This window comes from Podarcis liolepis (genome assembly GCF_965112155.1).
Source record: "Podarcis liolepis genome assembly, chromosome: 7".
NCBI lineage: Eukaryota > Metazoa > Chordata > Lepidosauria > Squamata > Lacertidae > Podarcis > Podarcis liolepis.
In genome coordinates, this window is record NC_139561.1 from 42931736 (window position 1) to 42953066 (window position 21331).

General features: G+C 43.2%; 1 protein-coding gene across 7 annotated transcripts in view; it reads left to right on the top strand.

Moving 5' to 3' along the window:
* Positions 1-21331, top strand: part of ANKRD11 (ankyrin repeat domain containing 11) — a 185137-nt gene that overhangs the window by 152527 nt on the left and 11279 nt on the right. For 3 of the 7 annotated variants that reach the window (XM_083513457.1, XM_083513458.1, XM_083513459.1), the window contains 5 exons: positions 8729-8899; positions 9347-9553; positions 11134-11276; positions 11842-11989; positions 13669-20459. In XM_083513457.1, the coding sequence (XP_083369583.1) occupies positions 8729-8899; positions 9347-9553; positions 11134-11276; positions 11842-11989; positions 13669-20459 (7460 nt within the window). The remainder of the gene's footprint in view (positions 1-8728; positions 8900-9346; positions 9554-11133; positions 11277-11841; positions 11990-13668; positions 20460-21331) is intronic. The other 4 variants (XM_083513461.1, XM_083513462.1, XM_083513460.1 and 1 more) reach the window with 2 other exon arrangements.

Genomic DNA, 21331 nt, shown 5'->3' on the forward strand with positions numbered 1-21331 from the left:
ATACTGTCAGAGTGACTTGTTGCACGATCCAGTCATACCTGAACAGCTTATTCCAGAAGGTGGTGCTTAGAGGGCTTCTGCTACATTCCGTACCATTTATGCTTTGTGGTCCTTAGGGTTTCATGTTATTCCCCATGCTTTTTAACATCTTCATGAAACTGTTGTGGTCATCTGGAAGTATAGTGTGAGGCGTCATCTATATGTGGTTGGCACCCAGCTCTACATTTCTTTTTTATCTTATGCAGGTGAGTTGGTGGGGTGCTAAATCAGTTCCTGGAAGTGGTAATGGGTTAGATGAGGACTAATGAACTGAAGGACAATCTAGTCAAAAGATGGAACTAAGTGATTCATCTGCCTAAGAAAGTGGTGTTCAACCTTTATAGAGTTGGCTACATTTCCCCTAAAGAATCAGGTTTGTAGTCTGGGGCACTCATTGATCCAGCTTTATCATTGGATCCACAGGGTATCTGGCCTTGAGCACTTTTTATCAGCTATTACCCTTCTTGGACTGATAGCCTTGCCTCAGTGGTAATCTTCTGTTCAGACAGTTGAAATGCACTGTATGTAGAGGTGCGTTTGAAAGTGGCTGGGAAACTTCAGTTACAGTGGTGCCTCGCAAGACGAAAAGAATCCGTTCTGTGATTCTCTTCGTCTAGCGGTTTTTTCGTCTTGCGAAGCAAGCCCATTGACGGATTAGCGGATTAGCGCGATTAGCGGCTTTTAGTGGCTTTTAGTGGCTTTTAGCGGCTTATCGGATCAGCTGATAAGCGGCTTAGCGGCTTAGAAAAGGGGGGGGAGAAACCCCGCAGGAACTCGCAAGACATTTTCGTCTTGCGAAGCAAGCCCATAGGAGATTCGTTTTGCGAAGCACCTCCAAAACGGAAAACTCTTCCGTCTTGCGAGGCATTCGTCTTGCAGGGCACCACTGTAGTTCACTATATGGCTGCAAGACTGCTAACAGGGACAGGGTAATATGAGGCACATCATTCCAGTGCTTTGCCATCATTGCTATCACACAGTCTGTTTCTGGGCCCAATTCATTGTTCTAGTTTTGACCTTTAAGGCTCTTCATAGTTTGGGACTAGGGTACCTGAAGGACTTTCTGTCTCCACATTCACTACCTGTACTTTAAGCTCTTCTTCAGAGGGTTTCCTCTGAAGACTACCATAGAACGAGGGGGATTTTCCAATGGTGACATTGTGGCTGTGGAACACCCTCCCCAGAGATAGTAATCTATCTTTCAGCACCAGGCAAAGACCTCCCCCCCGCCACCGCCTTTTGCAGTGGTACCTCGGGTTAAGTACTTAATTCGTTCTGGAGGTCCATTCTTAACCTGAGACTGTTCTTAACCTGAAGCACCACTTTAGCTAATGGGGCCTCCTGCTGCCGCCGCGCCGCCAGAGCACGATTTCTATTCTCATCCTGAAGCAAAGTTCTTAACCTGAAACACTATTTCTGGGTTAGCGGAGTCTGTAACCTGAAGCGTATGTAACCTGAAGCGTATGTAACCTGAGGTACCACTGTAATCTGTTGTAGTTTTAAGCCATTTTCACTCTCTGCAGTAATGCCTGGGGTTGACTGTGTTTATAATTTTATTGGGTTTATGGTTGTGGAATTTTAAACATTGTTACTATTTGTGAGCTGTCCTGAGAACTTTTCTTTTATAGAATGGCCTATAAATACTGCAAAAAATTAATAGAAAGTTATGGTTGTGGTTGTGTGGTGGTAAAGGAAATACTCTTCACACATTCTTCTAGGCCACATTTTCCAGGGTTTAGTCCTTGCTCTGGAAGCAGGTATTGGAATCCCCTGTAAACTGTGGCTTAAAGAAGCTGTATGTTATTTTGGCCTCCATAAACTGCTTATGCCAGGGTGGTCTTGTTAGCTTCTGTTGAAATTTATGTCTACAGGCTGGTCATTAAACTGCCTGCAGAGTGCAGGATGAATTGGGGAAAGGCTTTTTTCTGATACAGAACAGCAATATGTTTCTTTAAAAAGCAACAACAAAAACTTAAAACATCAAAGGAAACATCCCAAGGAATGTACCTGCCTTCCCCTTTTGTTGTTACAATCCTGTATATGCAAAAATAAAGTAAAAAGTAATAAAAGGAGCAGCTGACTGTTGCCATACTTAACAGGAATCTTTCCCCATGTTTAGTACTAGCTAAATGACCACAAAGAATAGAAGAAAATGACCAATAAAGGGGTTGTTACTCTAGGGATTGGTGCAAGAAGCAACATTTGGCATGTACAATATAAAAATGGGTCAGGAAAGGGCTGCATGGTGGGGAGGCAAAACTTTGCTGACTAACCGATTTTAGAGCTTTCGAGGCTTAAGGACGTGACAGAATTGGGTAATGGCAGAGAAACAGGGACAGAGGATGCAGGAGGTGTTGGAGAGAACAGTATGCACCCATTGTTCTTGCTTTGTTTTGATCAAGTGGCAGCCCAGGGAAACATCCAAGTGTGTTTAGCGGGGTTAGATCAAGGAGGCCACAAAAATGATGGCTGCTTTGACAGAAGATATTCCCTTCTCCCCTTCCAGTAGGAAAAGGGCCCCAGAGAGAGCACGTAACAATCTTATTTTTGTATATAGAAAAGGTGTATATACCCTGCTTCAGCAGTCTCTCAAAGCAGCTTACAAAAAGCAAGATAAAATACATAAGCTAGCACACAAGTAACATTAACTGGAGACATAGAAAGTAGACCCAGAAAAAGTACTACTTCATACAGCCCCTTGTTGTTTATGGAATCCATTGCAACTAGATATGGTGGCAGCCAGCGTCACAGGTGGCTTTAAAGGAAGTCTAGACAAATTTTTATTGAGGATGATGGGGATTTTTTATCAATGGCTATTTGTTAGGATTGATATGTGGAACCTCCATTTTCAGAGACAGTCTACCATTTAATTCCACTTGCTGAGGGACAGCAGTGGAAGAGCTGTTGCCTTGTGCCCCGACTACTTGAATCTTGTAGACATATATCTGGTTGACCACAGTTATAAACAGGATGCTGGACTAGAGGGTCTGATCCAGCAGGGTCTTTCTTACATTCAGTACAAGAAGCAGTGTAGATACCTACAAAATGGCAGAGAATATCAGAGATCTTGAACCATTTTTGTATCAGGAACAGAGTCTGCCCCCCCCATGCTAAGTTCACGAGTCCATCTCCACTGAGTCTGAATTATGTTTATATTTTTTGCAGTGTCACCCTTGTGTGATGAAGGTTCTTTTTTCTTTGTTTTTTTAATAACAGAACTGATGCTATGATTCATGCTTATGAAAAGGCTGTGGTCAGGTTAAACTGGTCCTGGTAGCCTAGACTTCATTTCCTCAGTCAGCATACACCTCTGAATATGGCCACAGCCTAGTTAGGAACAGAGTGCTTGGAGGTGGCCTGGTGGGGAATGGTGTTCAAACAAACTCCAGCTATCCTTTCTTTGGCAAAATAGGCACCCAGGGAGTGTAAAGAGATGTGACAGGTAGCATCTGGAATCTCTGCTTCTTAAGTGACATTTTTTGAGGGGAGAACTAGATGTTAAACAATGGAGGAAAGTGTTAATTTGAGATGGTGCAATAGAACTGAGTAAAGCCTGAGGTTGGCTGTCTTGAGAGCAAGCATTTTGCTTCCAAGGCATTGCATTGCCAATACTCTGGGTTCAGGAGTTCACATTTATCTCTTGACTTCATTTTAGTCAGGCTATTTAAGACCATCTGTCCACCCACTAGGAATGGTTTATCCTACTGAGGCTTTTGTTTTCAGAGAGAAGATGTCAACCAAAAACTTGAGCTATTTAAGCAGTGTTGTGTTTGGTATGTTGCTGGCTCAACTGTGACTTCGCTGATAAGGCATCCAGACACAAGCACAACTATGCAGTGCCCTGGTTTATTTGGTGCCCTAGTTCACTTTAGCCACTGAAATGAGGCAGCACTCCACCAAGACAGGTTTTGTCACAAGCAGCATTTTTATAAGACAATGAAGGGGGAGCACAAAGTCAGAATAGCCCATGCTATTCCAGAATCAGAGCAGCATGCTCTTTCCCAGCACGAGATCTTTTTGCTCTATCTGTAGTTACATTGTACACTGTGGATAAATATTTGTCAGGATATGTTGTGGAAAGGACTGAACCAATGAAGAGGGGAAGAAAAAAAGAGGCTGTACGTTTCTTTTTCTAATAAATTTTATTTTATTTTACTTTTTTCATTTTGTGTCATTTTATGCCACTGTTTTCATTGTTGGCTCTACTGCATCAGGATGAAAGAGCATTGGTCAAAGGTTTATTGTTGAAGCAATATAAATTCTCTGTTTAACCAGGCTATGGAGCATAATTTCTTTTCTTTTCTTTGTACAGTTGTTAAGCAACATATGCTACAGTTCAAACTGGTGTGTGGTGTGTGTGTGTCTTTTCATTTGTTTTTGCCTGGGGAACAGTTGTAGTTGTAGTTCCCTTCTTGGAACAATCTAGGTGGTGTTTGTTGTGGAGGAATCACATGATCCTATCATTCAAACTGCAACATTGAGGGGGGAGGGAACTCTAGGGTGGGGAGGGTAGAAAGACAGGTGTTTGGGGAGGGTGTGGAAAGAGAAAAATAGGAGGTGACAGACTGGGGTCCAGAGGTCTGTAAAAGAGAAAAGAGCTGCTAAGGAATGCAGATAATAAAATGGACTAATAGAGATGGGGTGCAATGAGAACTGTGGAGTATTGAAAAGCGGGGGAGCCAGATGGGGAAGAGATAGAGAATGCTGTAGGATGCAGAGGGGAAAGGGGGCACTAAGAAGCAAACAATTAAAATGTGATAAAAATGTTTTTCTATTAGCTGTGCAGCCCTCTTGAAATAATGAAAAGGATCCTCATTGATTTGTGCAGCCATATTATAACTGGTCAAATAAGCACATCAAGGTTTTGATTGGATTTGGTTGCATATATATCCTTCTCAGTGTTGCTGTGCATGGGATGTCTAAGTTGTCTCCTATCAGGCACTGACTAGTTTGAGGCCTGCTTACCTTGTAAAGATTAAAAGTATCGTTTGTGATCTGCCTAGTCACTGGTTGGAAGCAATTTAGAAAAGGAAAGAGGAAGTCTTATGCTATCTGTTCTGTGGAGATTTTAGGAGATTGGCTATTATACTCAAGGATTCCAGTTGTTTAAAGCCCTTGCTAATTCTGGACAGAGGCTGTGAGAGATAACAGTCTAGGGGATTTCCTGTCCACTGGAACAAGATACTTTCAGCCCTTCTACGGCAGTGTCCCTAGATTTATTTTCATTCTATGAAAATCCTAAATAGTTATCTTCTGCCAATTGATAATGGAGTCATCAGGTGTGACCTGCTTTAAGAAGCAAGGAAACTTGCTTAGTTGAAAATTATATTTTCCTTCAAACTTAGGGCTCAGTTTTGAAGATAGCAATGTTTTCTGACATCAGCATAATCAATTAAATAATTGCATTTCTATTTTTCTATTTTTCTAGCTCCTGTGCAAGAGTGTTGTATTTTGTGTTCCAGTATTTAGTTTCTTGATTTTAAAGGAAGGAGTGCTCACCTAAAGTTGAGTGTGTGTTTGTGCATTTAATTTGGGTCTTTCAGGAGCCATGAGATGCTTGCCTGTTTTTTCTCTGGATGCCTAAATATATTTGTTTACAGTGAGCCACTGCTTGGGCTGGACTAAAACTTCTGGTAAAGAAGTTGCTTTAGATAATGCTTATGTTATTCACATTGTAAGCCACACAAAACTAGTTGGCACAGATGTGTCCAGTATAAGTTCAATGCAGCATTTGATGTGGTTATACCATCTTTTTCTATTGAGTCTATTGAGTCTTCAATCATCGTATGTGTTAAAACTGAACTGGGACATGCTCCACTGTCTACTCCCTATTCGTTGATGCTTCTCTAACATATTCTGGCATTACTAAAGCATATTTAGGCTTGTCAGGACTAGGTTTTTATTCTACTGAGCACAGAAAAAGTAATAGGAGTGAAACCTCCATGGAAAACAGAGGTGTTTACCAGTAAGCCATGTGATGTGCGTGACAGTGGTTGTTCCACTTTTCTCATAGTGTATGCAAGTATGATTTTGTTGACTTATACCTTCTTATTTGGACAGTGTACAATAAGAACTTTTTTATTTTCTACATATACTTTTGATTACATATTTATTGATCCTGAAACTTTAATTGCATAGAAATACTTGTTTCATGCCTCCTGTAACAAGTTAGCACTTGAATAAGAGAGTATTGAAATGGCCACATTAATTTTAACTGCTTAAAATGACCACATTAATTTTGGGGAAGGTGGAGTGGGAGCTATGGAGAAGATAACTCTTCTGGCAAGGAGGAAATTAGAATGCTCCTGAAGAGGGTGGAAAATCACATTCATTGAAATTTGCACACTCGAAGCTGAGGAGAATGGGGGAAGGAGGAGACTTAAGGGAGGAAATGGGATAGCAAATCACTTTGTCAGGTCCTGCCTTGGGGCTCAGGGAGAATAGTGTTCATGCTCGGCCACTCATTCAGACTTGAAGGCTGCTGCTGCTTATGCCATAGGTCTGTTTGTTGTACTAAAAATAAAGCTTCCCATTAAGCCATCACAAGCCTTCTGAAATATAAATATGGGCCTTATGAACAACTATGTAGCCCACAGTGACCTCTCAAAATCTGAGTGCTCCAGATGGAAACTGTTGGTAGATGTTCAGTGAAGTAAACCCTTTCCCCCAGAATTTGTGAGTGGCAGCACTTACCCATTGCTATTGCAGTGCACACGTGTGTGTGTGTGTTGATTTGTCTTGTTATAATGCTGTAAGTCTGTATGTGGAATGGCAGATTTAGTTATACTGTATTCTGATTTTTTTATCTCAAGTGGCTGATCTGGCAAACTCTTCAGACTCTACCAGAATGTTAGCTCCATCCGATACAGTACCATGAGATTAACACTCCCCTTTAAAAGGAATGATTGGGGGGGGGGGGCTGGCTTTGAAAAGCCAGGCAGAGCAGGGCCTACTTTTGGAAGTAGGAATACCACAACAAGACTGAGGGAGTTAACAGTACCACTCTGCTCTGCCTTGATCAGACCACACCTGGAATACCGTGTCCAGTTCTGGGCACCACAATTTAAGAAGGATGTTGACAAGCTGGAATGTGTGCAGACGAGGGCAACTAAGATGATCAAGGGTCTGGAAACAAAGCTTTATGAGGAATGGTTGAAGGAGCTGGGTATATTTAGCCTGGAAAAGAGGAGACTGAGAGGAGATATGATAGCCATCTTCAAATATCTGAAGGACTATCACATGGAAAATGAAGCAAGCTTGTTTCCTCCTGTTCTGGGGGGGGGGGGGGACTCAAACCAATGGCTTCAAGCTGCAAGAAAGGAGATTCCAACTAAACATCAGAAATAACTTTCTGACAGTAGCAGCTATTTGTCATTGGAACACTCGCCCTCAGGAGGTTGTGGAGTCTCCTTCATTAGAGGTTTTTAAGCAGAGATTTCTGCGTTGCAGGAGGTTTGACTAGATGACCCTTGGGATCTCTTCCAGCTCTACAAGTCTATGTTTCTATGATTCTTAAGGTTTGGGGTAACACAACCTGTTTTAGCTTGTTAATGGGCTGCCTCAGAAAGTGTGTACACTTCCACACAATTATGAAAAAAGTGTGCCTGCTTAAGCACATATCTGTTCACTCATTCCAGTGTATTTACCCCAAGTAGCTGATGAGTGGCCCCATTATTTCCAGTCCACACTCAGCCACTGTATCTTTTTCTTTCAACTAGTTATTTGGGAAGATGCTCATCAGCTGCTGAAGTTTGCTAAAGGTGCTGATCGTATTCATACAGCAGCTCTGACTCTACCCCAGCAATTTTCTTGTTCTGCTTTACTAAGCAAACCAGTTGCCAGGTCCTTGCTTTTCCTATCAGGAAACCCCTTGCTTCTGTTCCTACAAAATCCTAAACAGAGATAGGTGTAAATAATTGAGGGCAGGGGCAAATTGCAAGGGTCTAATAAAGAAGTCTAAACCTATCCTCCACCATGTATTGAGTTTGACAGATGTTACATCTTGTGTGTTAATGAGCATATCACGCCCATTTTACAGCAGCTACACTTGTTTTCAGTTTGTTTCTGGGCATGATTCAGGGGGCTGGTGACTATGCTTGAAGCCTGAGTCCAGGTAACCCAGAGAGCAGCCTCTTTGTGTACCATCCTGCTGCTCCCTTCTTCTCTTCATCCCAACTATGGCTGAAGCAAGACAAGAGAAATGTGTGAGAGAGCCTTCTCCCTGGCTATACCTAAATTGTGTTACTCTTTTCTATGGGAGGCCCAGTCGACCTTGTTACTGCCTGTCTTCTGGCATCTTGCTAAGATGCTTTTATTTAGACAGGCTTTTAATCTGCTTGTTTAGAAATTTGTAATGCTAACCCTGACCCTGCTGTTTTTAATATTTACTACTTGTCACAATTGTCTCTTTTCATTGATATTTATTAAGATGTGGTATGTTTTGTTTTCAAATTTGTATGCCACCTTGCGTACTGTTTTTAACAGGGATATAAATTTTCTAAAATAAAAACAATGAACCCTAGAATTTACTTTGCAGGAAGTTAGACAAAGGCATCTTCAGTATCTTGACACTGTCAGGAGCAAAGGTTTGAACACACTCTGTAAGGGAAGCTGCTGTTAGCAAATATAGCAAATATCTTCAGAACGAATGAATTTCATTTGCAATTTCCCCCCATCTCTGTTTTCACAGAAAAGCAGGGTCCTGAAAGGAAGAGGATTAAAAAGGAGCCCGCAACTCGGAAGCCCAGCCTGCTGTTCGGAATGGGACTTCCAGGAATCCGTGCAGGTTATCCACTCTCTGAGCGCCAGCAGGTTGCGCTTCTTATGCAGATGACAGCAGAAGAGTCTGCAAACAGTCCAGGTGTGGACAGTATAATTTGTGTTTAAGGTAGAATTAGGCCCTTATGGTTCTCCCTCAAAGTCTGCAGTTGCTGTCTTAGTGGGGATCTCAGAAACATCCAGTTAGGTGTTCAGCATACAAGCCTTGGAGAACTCCCCAGTTTGCAGCTAGTGAATCTACTTCACTTCTTCCCTTAGATCTCAGGCCCCTTCATTCCTGAGAGGAACCACAGCTGCTTTCTACAGTATTTGCTTAATCACAGTCTTCCATTAATGTCTCCATTGTGCCTGCAGAGGCATTCCTCTGCTTGGAAAGATTAACTCTCCCATCCCCCAATCCCCCAGCCATTTCCTCTGCTTCAAGGCAAGATTGTAACTATATGGCAACAGCTCCCTCTAAAGGCTTTGGGGTTTTGGCTTTGAACTGAACTCCTCCTTCATGTGTGCTTTTCCCCACCTCTCCTGCCAGCAGTAGATACAACACCAAAGCATCCCTCTCAATCCACAGTTTGTCAGAAGGGAACTCCTAATTCTGCCTCCAAAACCAAAGATAAAGTAAACAAGAGAAATGAACGTGGAGAGACTCGGCTGCACCGGGCAGCTATCCGAGGAGATGCCCGACGCATCAAGGAACTCATTATTGAGGGTGCAGACGTCAATGTAAAAGATTTTGCAGGTAACCACTCTATTCATTCTGAATTGACTGCTGGAGTATGGTGGGGTGGGGGTAGAAAAACAATACAATTGTTTCTTGGCTGAGACACTGAAGAAAACATTATACTAGAGCCCACATAATTAAGTTGCCCAGCTTGAACTAGGATAGGACTAGATTCATCAGAGGAGTAGGTGAGCAACCTGTAGTGGAACAGTCAGAGTAAGTTGCTGAACAGTGATCCAGCTTGGGGATGTGTTGTATTTTGTTGGGGGTTTTTTTTGGTTTTTTTTTTTTTTTTGCTGTCAAGAACCTTGTGACGTTGTCACTGTTTCAAAAACACCCCCCCCACACACACAAAAAACCAAAATGCGAGCAGTGCTGTGAGGAGGCCTAACAGATCCATTGCGTTGGATCAGGGATTCTATCTATGACTTTCTCTTTCCCATTTCATGTTGGTTGCATATTTCTATCTGTGGCAGAGCTCAGTTACCTGTAAAGTTTTCACCTTCCATGCTGTATTCTCCCTCCTGATAGTTGCTGCTGTTCTGTCTTTTCTTTTTATTCTTTCCTCTTTTCAACTGCAGTGTTGTAGCCTCTGTTGTCCTAGCTTCAGCCACTGTGATACCTTCACATGCTAATGATTGTCGATCAGGTTTTTCCCCTCATTCTTTAGGTAGTCCAAATTAATCTCTTATGTCCCATTATTTTGCCAAAAACTCCTGTTGTGCAAAATTTAACAGGTGCCAAATTGTGTTCATTGGGAGATCTAGGACTTGCTGCTTTGCTATCTTAGTATGCAATTCAGAAGCTACAATAGATGCTTATTTGAAATGACCTAGCACCACCATGCAAAGGTTAAGGTTCACTGGACTTCTATAATGAGCAGCAAGTGCCTTGTCCTGAGTCTTGTAATAGTACTGGTTTCTGATCAAGACACATACTAATTATAAGTCATTTATGCATCTAGATAACACTCATTCAGTAATTCAGACAGAGGCTTTCTAATAGTGAAGTTGTAGAAATAACTCTTTTGGGGAAACTTTTAAGGATTATTTTATTTGGAAATCAACCTGTTAGCATTATTTATTCATTCCATTCCAGGAGGCTTCAGTTTTTTTATTCATTACATTTTGGTATTCTTGTTTCTGTGGCAGCATTCTCTACCTACCACCTGATGCTGCAAAGCCACCAGAAAGCCAAGCAGACCTGTTTGTGGCATTGCAGCTATTTGTTAATATTCCAGACACTAAGGTTCAGGTGAGAACAGGAATTCTGTGAAAAATAACATTGACCATCTTTCTACATCAAAAGATGGTCCCTCCCTCATGCCCCTTTATTAAACTTCTGTTCTTTCCTTATTTCTAGTGGGGAGCTGGATGTATATATTATGTTGCCAGACAAAAGAGCCTGGATGGGCTAAATACCAGGCAAGAGTCAAGCTTCTGATGTCTTTACACTAACGCAGGGCTGGCGGGTGGTTCTACAGGCAAGCCTCTGTGCTGCCAGCCAGCATAATCAATGGAGGCACTGCTGTGTGACATAGTTACTGATCTGAAATAGGCCATCCATGTCACGTGTATGTTTTGTATGTGCGTTTGCAGGTTGGACGGCTTTGCATGAGGCATGCAACAGGGGTTACTATGACGTTGCAAAACAGTTGCTTGCTGCAGGCGCCGAGGTCAACACCAAGGGCTTGGATGATGACACTCCGCTGCATGATGCAGCCAGCAATGGGCACTACAAGGTCAGTTCTTGCCAGATTTGAATAGTCAGCTGTTACACAGGCCCAAATGATCTCTCCCTGTGGCCACCATCAGGCTCTTCACTGTGTACTTTTTAGTCTTCCCTCCTACTATTGAAAACTTGTGGTTGAGGATAAGTTGCAGCCTTCGCCTTCTTCCCTTTACCTCCAGTAATGTCTTTACCACCTTCCTGATGTGTCCAGTGTCCTTATTTCTAGGTGTTTGAAGTGTAGCTACCCTGTTCGGTCCCAGAGAAACAAGAGAGACAAACTGGGTAAGGTGATAATGTATGTCAGGGTATTCCCTTATACTGAGACAGGCCAATGTCTATTCCCTTATACTGAGACAGGCCAATGTCTAGCTGCAAGGAATTCAACTAAGGATCTTATACTTTTAGAGCATGTTCCCTACCACTTACCTTTAGCTCATATTTCTCTGATCAGTGTGCTAGACTTTAAGCTACTTTATCACTAGCTGATAGCTGGTTTGTCAACCTTTTGGGTAATCTTCATTTCTGCTCCTTTGTCCATTATAGATGCAACTTAATGAGACTTTGTTTGTGTCTAGGTGGTGAAACTGTTGTTACATTATGGAGGAAATCCTCACCAGCTTAACAGGAGGGGAGAGACACCATTAAAAGTAGCAAATTCCCCCACAATGGTCAATCTGCTCCTGGGGAAAGCCACATATCCTTCCAGTGAAGAGAGCTCTACAGGTAAGAGGTGGGAAGTGGCAGAAGGGTGTGGTACAAATAACCTGTACCTCCATGCGTAATGTAGGGAAATAAGTAGACCTTCAGAGGGCTGTATTGTGCCAGGAGCACACCCTGAAACCTTTTGCTTAGTGTCTTCAAGGGCTTTAATAATGACCTCTGCTCCCTTGAGATTTGCATATTGTTCTTTATTGTTGCGTGCTTGCAACAACCCATCATTGGAAATCAAAGACTAGGCAGCTCCCTAACAAAGACTCCAGGAAATGCTCCAGGTTAATGTGGAACTGAATGCTTTGCTGTTCTCCATCCTAAGGTTGATGGAGCAGAGGCTGAATGTGATGGCATTACTTACCATCACTTTCTCGTGATCCTGAGGAAGATCAGATTTTAATATTTTGCTATTTTGCTTTCACTAGAATTTATTTGTGAGGTTAAGCAATCAATTTGCCTCTCACCATTGCCTGTAGTAGAGTCAAGGCCTCCCAAACAGCACATGAAAAGACAGAAGCAGGCCATTTGATACTTTGCCAGACAACTTTGCAGTGTGACATATCCAGAAGTAGCACAGTTAATGCATATAATAAGTGGGGTCAGGAAGACTAAGTGTGTATCATGAATGGAGTAAGATACCCACATTTAGCACCCTCACTCAGCTGGTACCCTCTCTTCTGCCTATAACAAGCCTCAGCTATAAGATGCTCTATGATGCCTATTCGCTGCCTCCTCCCCAAGCCACATGTTCTATGCTGTAACATAATGATGCATTGTGCAGGTGGTTTTGAAGCTCAGCAGGGATGGGATTTTTAAGAAATTTGCTTGGCAAAGAGAGATGCAGAAAGGACTTATGTCCAGCATTGCTTTGCAAGTAAAAGCTTGTAAAAGAGAGTTGTACTGTATTGCGTAGGGATGAAGAGGTGAGCCTTTGAGAAAATGCAGTAAGAGGAAGTTTTTGCAGAGTGACGAGGAGTCTGTGCAAAGAAGTGCTAATTAGCCAAGAGTGTGAGGTGTAAATACTTCATTCAGATCTCACCTTCACCTTGGACTTATCAAATGCCCTTACACAAATCACTGTTTATCCTAGTGTCATCCCTTCATCTGTAGCAGAAGGAAAACAGCTGGCCTTCCTTATAGGGGCATTGTAACAGTTGGTGGTGGAGTGCACACCAAATCCCCTTAAAGCACTATATAAATACTGTGTAGTAGCTTTGAGGCCTGTATGAGGGTGAAACACTTGGATGTGGTAGGGATGGGGCTGAGCATGACCAATGCTCCTGTGTTTTTTAAAAAAAGGCAGTACCTGAGATGAGGGGAATGGATGCACCATTTGCCTGATAATAAATTGGCACTGCAGATGTCTGGCTGTGCTGCAACTTATGGAAGCAGTCCCCTTTGAAACAAATGGATATTACACCCAGCAATCGCTCTTATTGGATTTGCACCCTTTCTGCCCAGATGCTCCAAATGGATTCCTGTCATTGACTCCCCTGCGCAGCTTTGGCCTTTTATTCCAGAGGACCCAGCAGACCACCGAGTAGGTAAAGCAGCCACAGCTATGCTTTGCACATGGAAGATAGATTGTCTGTTCAGGTATTGTGAGCAGGTTTCTGTGGAGAATGATGCACCAGCTCCAGGTGAAAGTAGGTGTCGTACCTTACTCTTTATTTGTGCTCTTGTTTTTTCAGAGAGCTCAGAAGAGGAAGATGCTCCTTCGTTTGCACCATCCAGTTCCATTGATGGCAACAACACAGACTCTGAGTTTGAGAAGGGCCTGAAACACAAGGCCAAGAATCAGGAGCCTCCCAAAGCTGTCACACCCGTGAAGGATGAATATGAGTTTGATGAGGATGATGAGCAGGACAGGGTCCCACCAGTTGATGATAAACATCTTCTGAAAAAGGATTACAGGAAAGAGACTAAAGCAAATAGTTTTATTTCCATCCCCAAGATGGAAGTAAAAACTTATACTAAAAACAGCACAATCACACCAAAGAAAGCATCCCATCGTATCCTTTCAGACACATCTGATGAAGAGGAGACCAGCCTGCCTGTGGGGACTGGGGAAAAGCTGCGGCTGACAACCCATTCTATCCTCCCCAGCAGCAAGACTCGAGAACCTTCTAATGCCAAACAGCAGAAAGAGAAAAGCAAAGTGAAGAAGAAGCGCAAGAAGGAAGCAAAGGGCAAAGAGGTTCGGTTTGGCAAAAAAAATGACAAGTTTTGTTCCTCTGAATCAGAGAGTGAAAACCTGGAGAGTGAGGAGGATGACAGAGACTCTGTACAAAGTGCTACCTGTGTAAAGGACTCCAGATTGGTGTTGAAGGAGTCATCCTTGTTTAATTCCCTTTCTGCTTCTTCTGCCTCTTCCCATGGGAGTTTGGGGTCTCAGAAGCATAATGCTACCCTTGCAGAGCAGCACTCCAAGCACTGGAGGACAGACAACTGGAAAACAGTCTCTTCTCCAGCCTGGTCAGATGTCAGTTCCTTATCAGATTCAACAAGGACGAGGCTGACCAGTGAGTCTGATTACACGTCTGAGGACTCAAGCCTGGAATCACTGAAGCCTGTGAGGAAGAAGCAGGAGCCCAAGAAGCGCGCCCAACATGGAGCTGCTGTGATTGTGGAGAAGAAAAATTCATTCCATGCCAGTGTTGATGGAGCTATTCCAAAGCGAGACAAGGAGGGGAAAGTTGTAAAAAAGCATAAAACAAAACACAAACACAAAAACAAAGAGAGAGGCCAGTGTCCTGCCACCCAAGACATTAAAATAATCAAAGCCTTTTCTTTTGACTATGAGGACTCTAAGCAGAAGACCGATAAGGCTTTGATTGTGGAGACTGAATGCCCTGTTGAGAACAAGCTCAAAGTGCTTAAGCATGAGAGGGAGCACTTCAAGAAGGAAGACAAATTTCAGAAAACTAAATCTGAGGAGAAGGAGTGGCTGTTTAAAGACGATGCTGGAAAAACCTCCAAAGAGGAGAAATCCTTGAAAAAAGCCAAGGAGGCAAGTAAAGATCTCAGTAAAACTTTCAGAGAAGAAAAGAGCAGCAGATTGGAAAAAGAGAAGCCCATAAAGGAGAAATCTCCTAAAGAGGAAAAACCTCGAATACATAAGGAAGAGCGAAAGAAAAAATCTAAGGACAAGCAGTTCAAGACTGATAAGAAAAATGAACTGAAGGAGGAAAAACCAGCAAAACCAGAGAAGGAGAAAGCCCTGAAAGAGGAGAAAGAGAGATGTAAAAAAGACAAAGGTTACAGGGAGGAGCCCAACTTTGAAGAGTTTAGTAATAAAAACCAGTTTTTAGAAAGTGAGGACACAAAGTTCAGCCTCTCTGATGATCAGCAAGATCGGTGGTTTTCAGATTTGTCATCGGATTCTTCTTTTGATTTCAAAGGAGAGGATAGCTGGGATTCACCAGTGGCAGACTACAGGGAAATTCAAAATGACACTGTGACAAAACTCATCATAGAAACGGTGAAGGAGGAGATAAAAGACAAGAAGCGGGATAGTAAAGCAAAAGATAAGAGGGAGTACAGCGAGAAACGTAATGAAAAAGACACTTTTCTAAAAAAGAAAGAGAGGGAATATGTTGAGCGGAACTCTGAGAAGAAAAAGGACCAAGTTGAAAAGCATAAAAGTATTTCTAGTTATCTGCCTGAAAAGAAAAGAAAGGATTCTGCTGAAAGCTTTAAAGAGAGAAAGGAAAAGGAGGCTAGTGAAACTAACAGAGAGAGAAGAGATTTGCCCGATAGCTCTAAAGATAGAAAAGAAGTTAAAATAAAACAAGAAGAATCCTACAGAGATGAATTTAAAGACTATGGCTGTGAAACATTCTTCAAAGAAAAATCTGAACCCGAATTTAGTGGGAAAAATGTGGAGAACTGGGATAGGCATCATTCAGGAAAAGAGAAGAAAGATGTGCCAGAGAAGGACAAGAAAGAGAAATTAAAAACAGAAAAGTACAAGGAGAAATTCAAAGTGGAGGACAAAGAGAGAAATGAGAAAGCTTTGCTGGAAAAAAACCAGAAGGACAAAGAATTAGATAAAGGTTTTAAAGAGAAGAAAGATACAAAGGAGAAATATAAAGATCCTCACAATAAAGATAAAGAGAGAAAGGGTTCACTAGACCAAGTAAAAGAGAAGAAAGAGAAGAACTTTTCTGGAGATAGAGAGGATTTCCACGAGAGGAGGGATGAGAAAAAAGGCCGGGAGAGGACATGGTATAACATCTTAGATATCTTCACAGATGAAAGCGAAGATGAGAAGGATGATTACAGCCTTAGTGGGTTCAAACTTGGAGAGGGCCTTGGGAGCGAAATGCATCGTATGGATAGCATGCAAGACAAAGACGATAGCATGGTAGCTGAGAGAGACCTTTATGTCCCTGACAAGCACAGGAAATACTCCTCTGATCGGCAGCATTCCACTGAGAAACAGAAAGACAAAGAGTCAAAAGAGAAGAAGAAGGACAAAGGGTTACCAGAGGGTGGAAAGGAGAAAAAAGAGAAAAGCTCCTTTGAAAAACACAAAGAGAAGAAGGACAAAGACTCAGTAGAGAAGTATAAAGACAGGAAGGAGAGAAGCTCAGTGGATTCAGCCCAAGAAAGGAAGGCAAAGCAGAAATTCCCTGAAAAGGTGGAAAAGAAACATGCTGGGGAAGAGAAGGTTAAAAACAGGCACAAGGAAAAGCCAGATAAAGAGTATACTAAGGAGAAACGGTCTTCGAAAAGCGGAGAAGCAGAAAAGAGCTTGCTGGAGAAACTGGAGGAAGAAGCCCTCAATGAATACAGAGATGACTCCAATGATAAAATCAGTGAGATTTCTTCTGATAGCTTCACAGACAGAGGGCAAGACCCCGTACTCACCAATATCTTTGAGTCTTCCAACCTTTCACTTGCAGATGCCACCGAAGAGAAATTTAAGGAGTCTCTGCCTTTGCCTTGCCTTCCAGATAAACTCAAGGAGAAAGAGAGGCACAGGCATTCTTCATCCTCGTCAAAAAAAAGCCATGAAAAGGAAAAAGCAAAGAAAGAGAAAGCTGAAAAGAAAGATAAAACAGATGAGTTTAAAGACTCCAGCAACAGGAAAGATTCTACTCAGTATGAGAAGGACTTTGCCATGGATGGAGAAGGCATTAGTATTTCTTATGGAACAAAAACAGAGGCTGAAGAAGAACTGGACAAAAACATGGAGTATTTGTTTCCTGAAAAAAAGGAAAAGAATGATGCTGAAAGAGAACTTCCAAAGAAGGCAGAAAAAGACAAAGCGTACAGCTCCAGCGCAGTCAGCACAACCAAAGAGAAGAAGAAGAGGGACAGGCATAAAGAAAAGTGGAAAGAGGAGAGAGAGAAGCACAGAGACAAACACACTGATGGTTTCTTTAGGCACCACAAGGAGGAGCAGAAGTCTGCCAAAGACAAGGATAGCTCTCAAGTGATCACTCTTAAAGACAAATCAAAAGAGGAAACACCCAAATTTAATGACCTCAAAGTAAAGGAACGACTCAAGGAAAATCAAGAAAAGGACAAATCAGAGTGTCTTAAAATGAGCAACGGGAATGATAAAATAACCTTACCCAAAGAAGGCACCAAGAAGGACATCAGACCCAGGGAAAAGCTTTTGGGAGATGGTGACCTAATGATGACCAGCTTTGAGAGGATGTTGAGCCAAAAAGATCTTGAGATTGAAGAGCGCCACAAGAGACACAAAGAGAGAATGAAACAAATGGAGAAGATGAGGCATAGATCTGGAGACCCCAAATTAAAAGACAAAGTCAAGGCCAATGAGGATATGCGCAAAAGGAGTCTGGATTTGACTACAAAGAAACCACTAGCGCCTGACACTCAGTTAAAGGACAAGAAACTCAAAGATCTAGGCCCACTGGCTCCAGTAGTATCCCCAGATAACAAGAACCAACCTGTTGTTGGGGTGGATTCCAAGGATTGGATAGCCGGCCCCCAAATGAAGGAAATCCTACCTGCGTCTCCAAGGCCAGATCAGAACCGGCCAACAGGGGTTCCAACACCAGCATCTGTTGTTTCTTGCCCAAGCTATGAAGAGGTGATGCAGACACCAAGGACTCCATCTTGCAGCAATGAAGATTACACAGATCTGATGTTTGACTGTGCTGACTCTCAGCATTCATTGCCCATATCCACCATGTCCATGAACGCTTGTTCTCCATCTTTCTTTGACAGATATTCCAACTCTTCAAGTGGATTCCCGGAGAACCCAAGTCAGACCCCAACAAGGACTATTCCCTCCACAAATCTTCACCGTTCAATGTCTGTAGATATCAGAAGAGCAGCAGAGGAAGAGTTCAATGTTGGGGACAAATTTTTCAGGCAGCAAAGTGTCCCAGCCACTTCTAATTATGATTCTCCAGTTCAGCACTTGATGGAGGAGAAAGTATCTCTCCCCTCCATTCCCATAGAAAAGTTCCCATGTTTGTCCCCAGAATATTATTCACCAGACTATGGAGTCCCATCCCCTAAAGCAGAGGCATTGCATTGTGCACCAGGAACTGTGGGCAATGTTGTTCAGTCCCCTGAAAGTGTATTTTCTGGATTGCAAGCCAAATCTTCCCCTTCTCATAGAGATGAACTGCTTGCCCCTTCTGTTGAAAGTGCTCTCCCTCCAGATCTTGGCCTGCCTTTGGATGCCACAGAAGAGCAACAAGCAACTGCTTCCATTATGCCCCCAGAGTCCAGCTTTTTACCACCAATTGAAGACAATGAGTTTGGCTCTAGCATTCCGGAACAGAATAGTACTGAGTGGGAGACCACTCCAACAAGAAATCTGGATCCTCCTGTGCCTCAGAGTTTGATTGGCAATCCTTCTGATCATTCTGTCAGCTGGACAGTGGGATCAGAGCTGCTCATTAAATCTCCCCAACAGGGTCCTGATTCCCCAAAGTCTTTCTGTTCTCCAGACATCACGCACCCCACACCTGTGCCCTTCATTTCTGCAGATTCCCTACATCCCAGTTCCCCCGTTTCCTACTCTCTCTCAGTGACTGAATCAAGGCTTGATACAGCAAAGGAAGATGCTGAAGAAGCAGTTCCAACAGAAATGGTGACTGCAGAACAGCAGGCTTCATATGCAGATTCCCCTGCTAGATTAGACACTTTCTTTAGTAGTGGTAGTAAGCCTGTTCCAGAGGAAGCATCTGACACACCTTTGCAACCAGCTAGCATGCCAGCAGAATCGAAAGTGGAGGCTGTTAATGCTCTGGAAAACTTGGAAGAGAGCACCATTGCCCCTGTAAATCCCGAGGAACAAGCTGCATGGCCTGATTCATTTCCAAATTCAGAGGATGACTTAGACCTCGGTCCTTTCTCTTTACCAGGATTGCCACTTCAATCAAAAGATGTTCCAGAGGAAGAATTGGCAGCGTCAGCTGAAGACACTCATGCGGCAGATCAGGAAACCACCAGTGCAGACTTTGTGGATGTTGGGGTGTCTTTGGGGGCTACAAACAAGCAGGATGATCTAACTCTTAACCAAAAGAGCATCCTTCCTGAGGAGCCAGATCTACACACTGATGAGCAAAAGGCCAATGAGATTTCACTAGAAGTTGTGTCAGAAACATCAAGTGCCCCGGAACAGAAAAATATAGAAGAAGCGGAGGCTCCCCAGAATATTCAGGAGGTGACACCAGCAGATCTTGCTCAGTCAGAGACCAAGGAGGAGGAAACCAGTTGTGAAGAACTCTCCTCAGCTACTCTTGCATCAGACAGTGGTTCTCAAGTTAGTTTGAGCCAAGCAATCCGAACTGAGAGCACTGATGTTCAAGACGTAGTGGTACCCGGAAGCAACAGCCAGATCCCTTCCTCTCAGACAGAGGTGCTGCAAGGGAGTACCCAATTAGAACCCACAGAGCCACCACCCAAACCAGTCCCTGAAACCCCAAAGCCCCCCAAAATCGAAGAGATCCCACAACGGATCACCAGAAACCGAGCCCAGATGCTTGCCAATCAAAACAAACAGAATGCTGCTGCTGCTGCTACTACTACTACTACTGCTACTGCTACTGCTACTACTACAACTACTACTACTACTACTACTTCTGAAAAAGAGTTCCCCCCTGCTTCTGCCCCTTCAACACGAGCAAAGGGGCGTGTCTCAGAGGAGGAAGATGGCCAGGCACAACATCCGCGAAAGCGCAGATTCCAGCGCTCCAATCAGCAGCTGCAGCAGCAAATCAACACCTCCACCCAGCAGACACGGGAAATGATCCAGCAGACACTGGCTGCAATTGTTGATGCCATCAAGTTGGAAGACATTGAGCCTTACCACAGCGACAGGTCCAATCCCTATTTTGAGTACCTACAGATCAGGAAGAAAATTGAGGAGAAGCGGAAAATTCTCTGCTACATCACTCCCCAGGCACCCCAGTGTTACGCTGAGTATGTCACCTACACAGGCTCATACCTGCTGGATGGCAAACCTTTGAGCAAGCTGCACATTCCAGTGGTGAGTAACCTTATACTGCTTGTTGTCTTTATAAACCGTGCTAGCATGGAAAAATCCAATACCACCAGCAATATCTTCCCTTCTTGCATCACAAGTGCATGCTGTAGCCCTGGGGAAGTTATACCTGAACTCTGTTACCTTGGCAGAGGCCCCTAAATCAGTGCTAGTGCACTCGGATCTGCTGCCACTTCATATGAGGAAGGAGCCACCATCACACATCCCTGGGCACTGGTGGACCAGCTGCTGTTTGTGGTGTGTGCAGACCAATGGATGTGAATTAAAATTCACTAAACCCCAAATCAGGCATTCTAGACATTGAAAGCAGATCTGCAATTAAGCACAGACATATGCAAGTTCTGCATGTCTTTGTTTGAGTATATAAGAAGGAAAAACTCAGAAAGCTCAGCAGTGGAGCACCTGCTTTGTGTGTACAAGATTCCAGGTTCAGGTAGTAGCACTGGGAAAGGCCCCTGCCTGAAAACCTGGAAAGCAGCTGCCTGCTGTTTGTGTAAACAAGACTGAGTTAGCAGCTGTGGAGAAGCCCTTTACCTGTCCAGTTGCAACACAACAACCCTGCAGTGATGCCAGTAGGTTTTACACTCCTGTAGTTGTTGCCACCACCCTCCCACTTACTTTTGCAGCCCAGATAGGAGGAGACCTGGGATGCACCAAAATAATTACTTTAAAAAGGATCTGACCCAGTGCACCCAGCACTCCTTGGTCCAGTCTACACACACAAATTGCTGGGGAAAGCAGGGCTTTTGTAGTCCAAGATCAAATCTGCTTACTCATTTCTCTAACAATAAAACAATGAACATGGTGGTGATGCAGTGACTGCTGCAATTGACACAAGATAATATCACCAAGGCAAC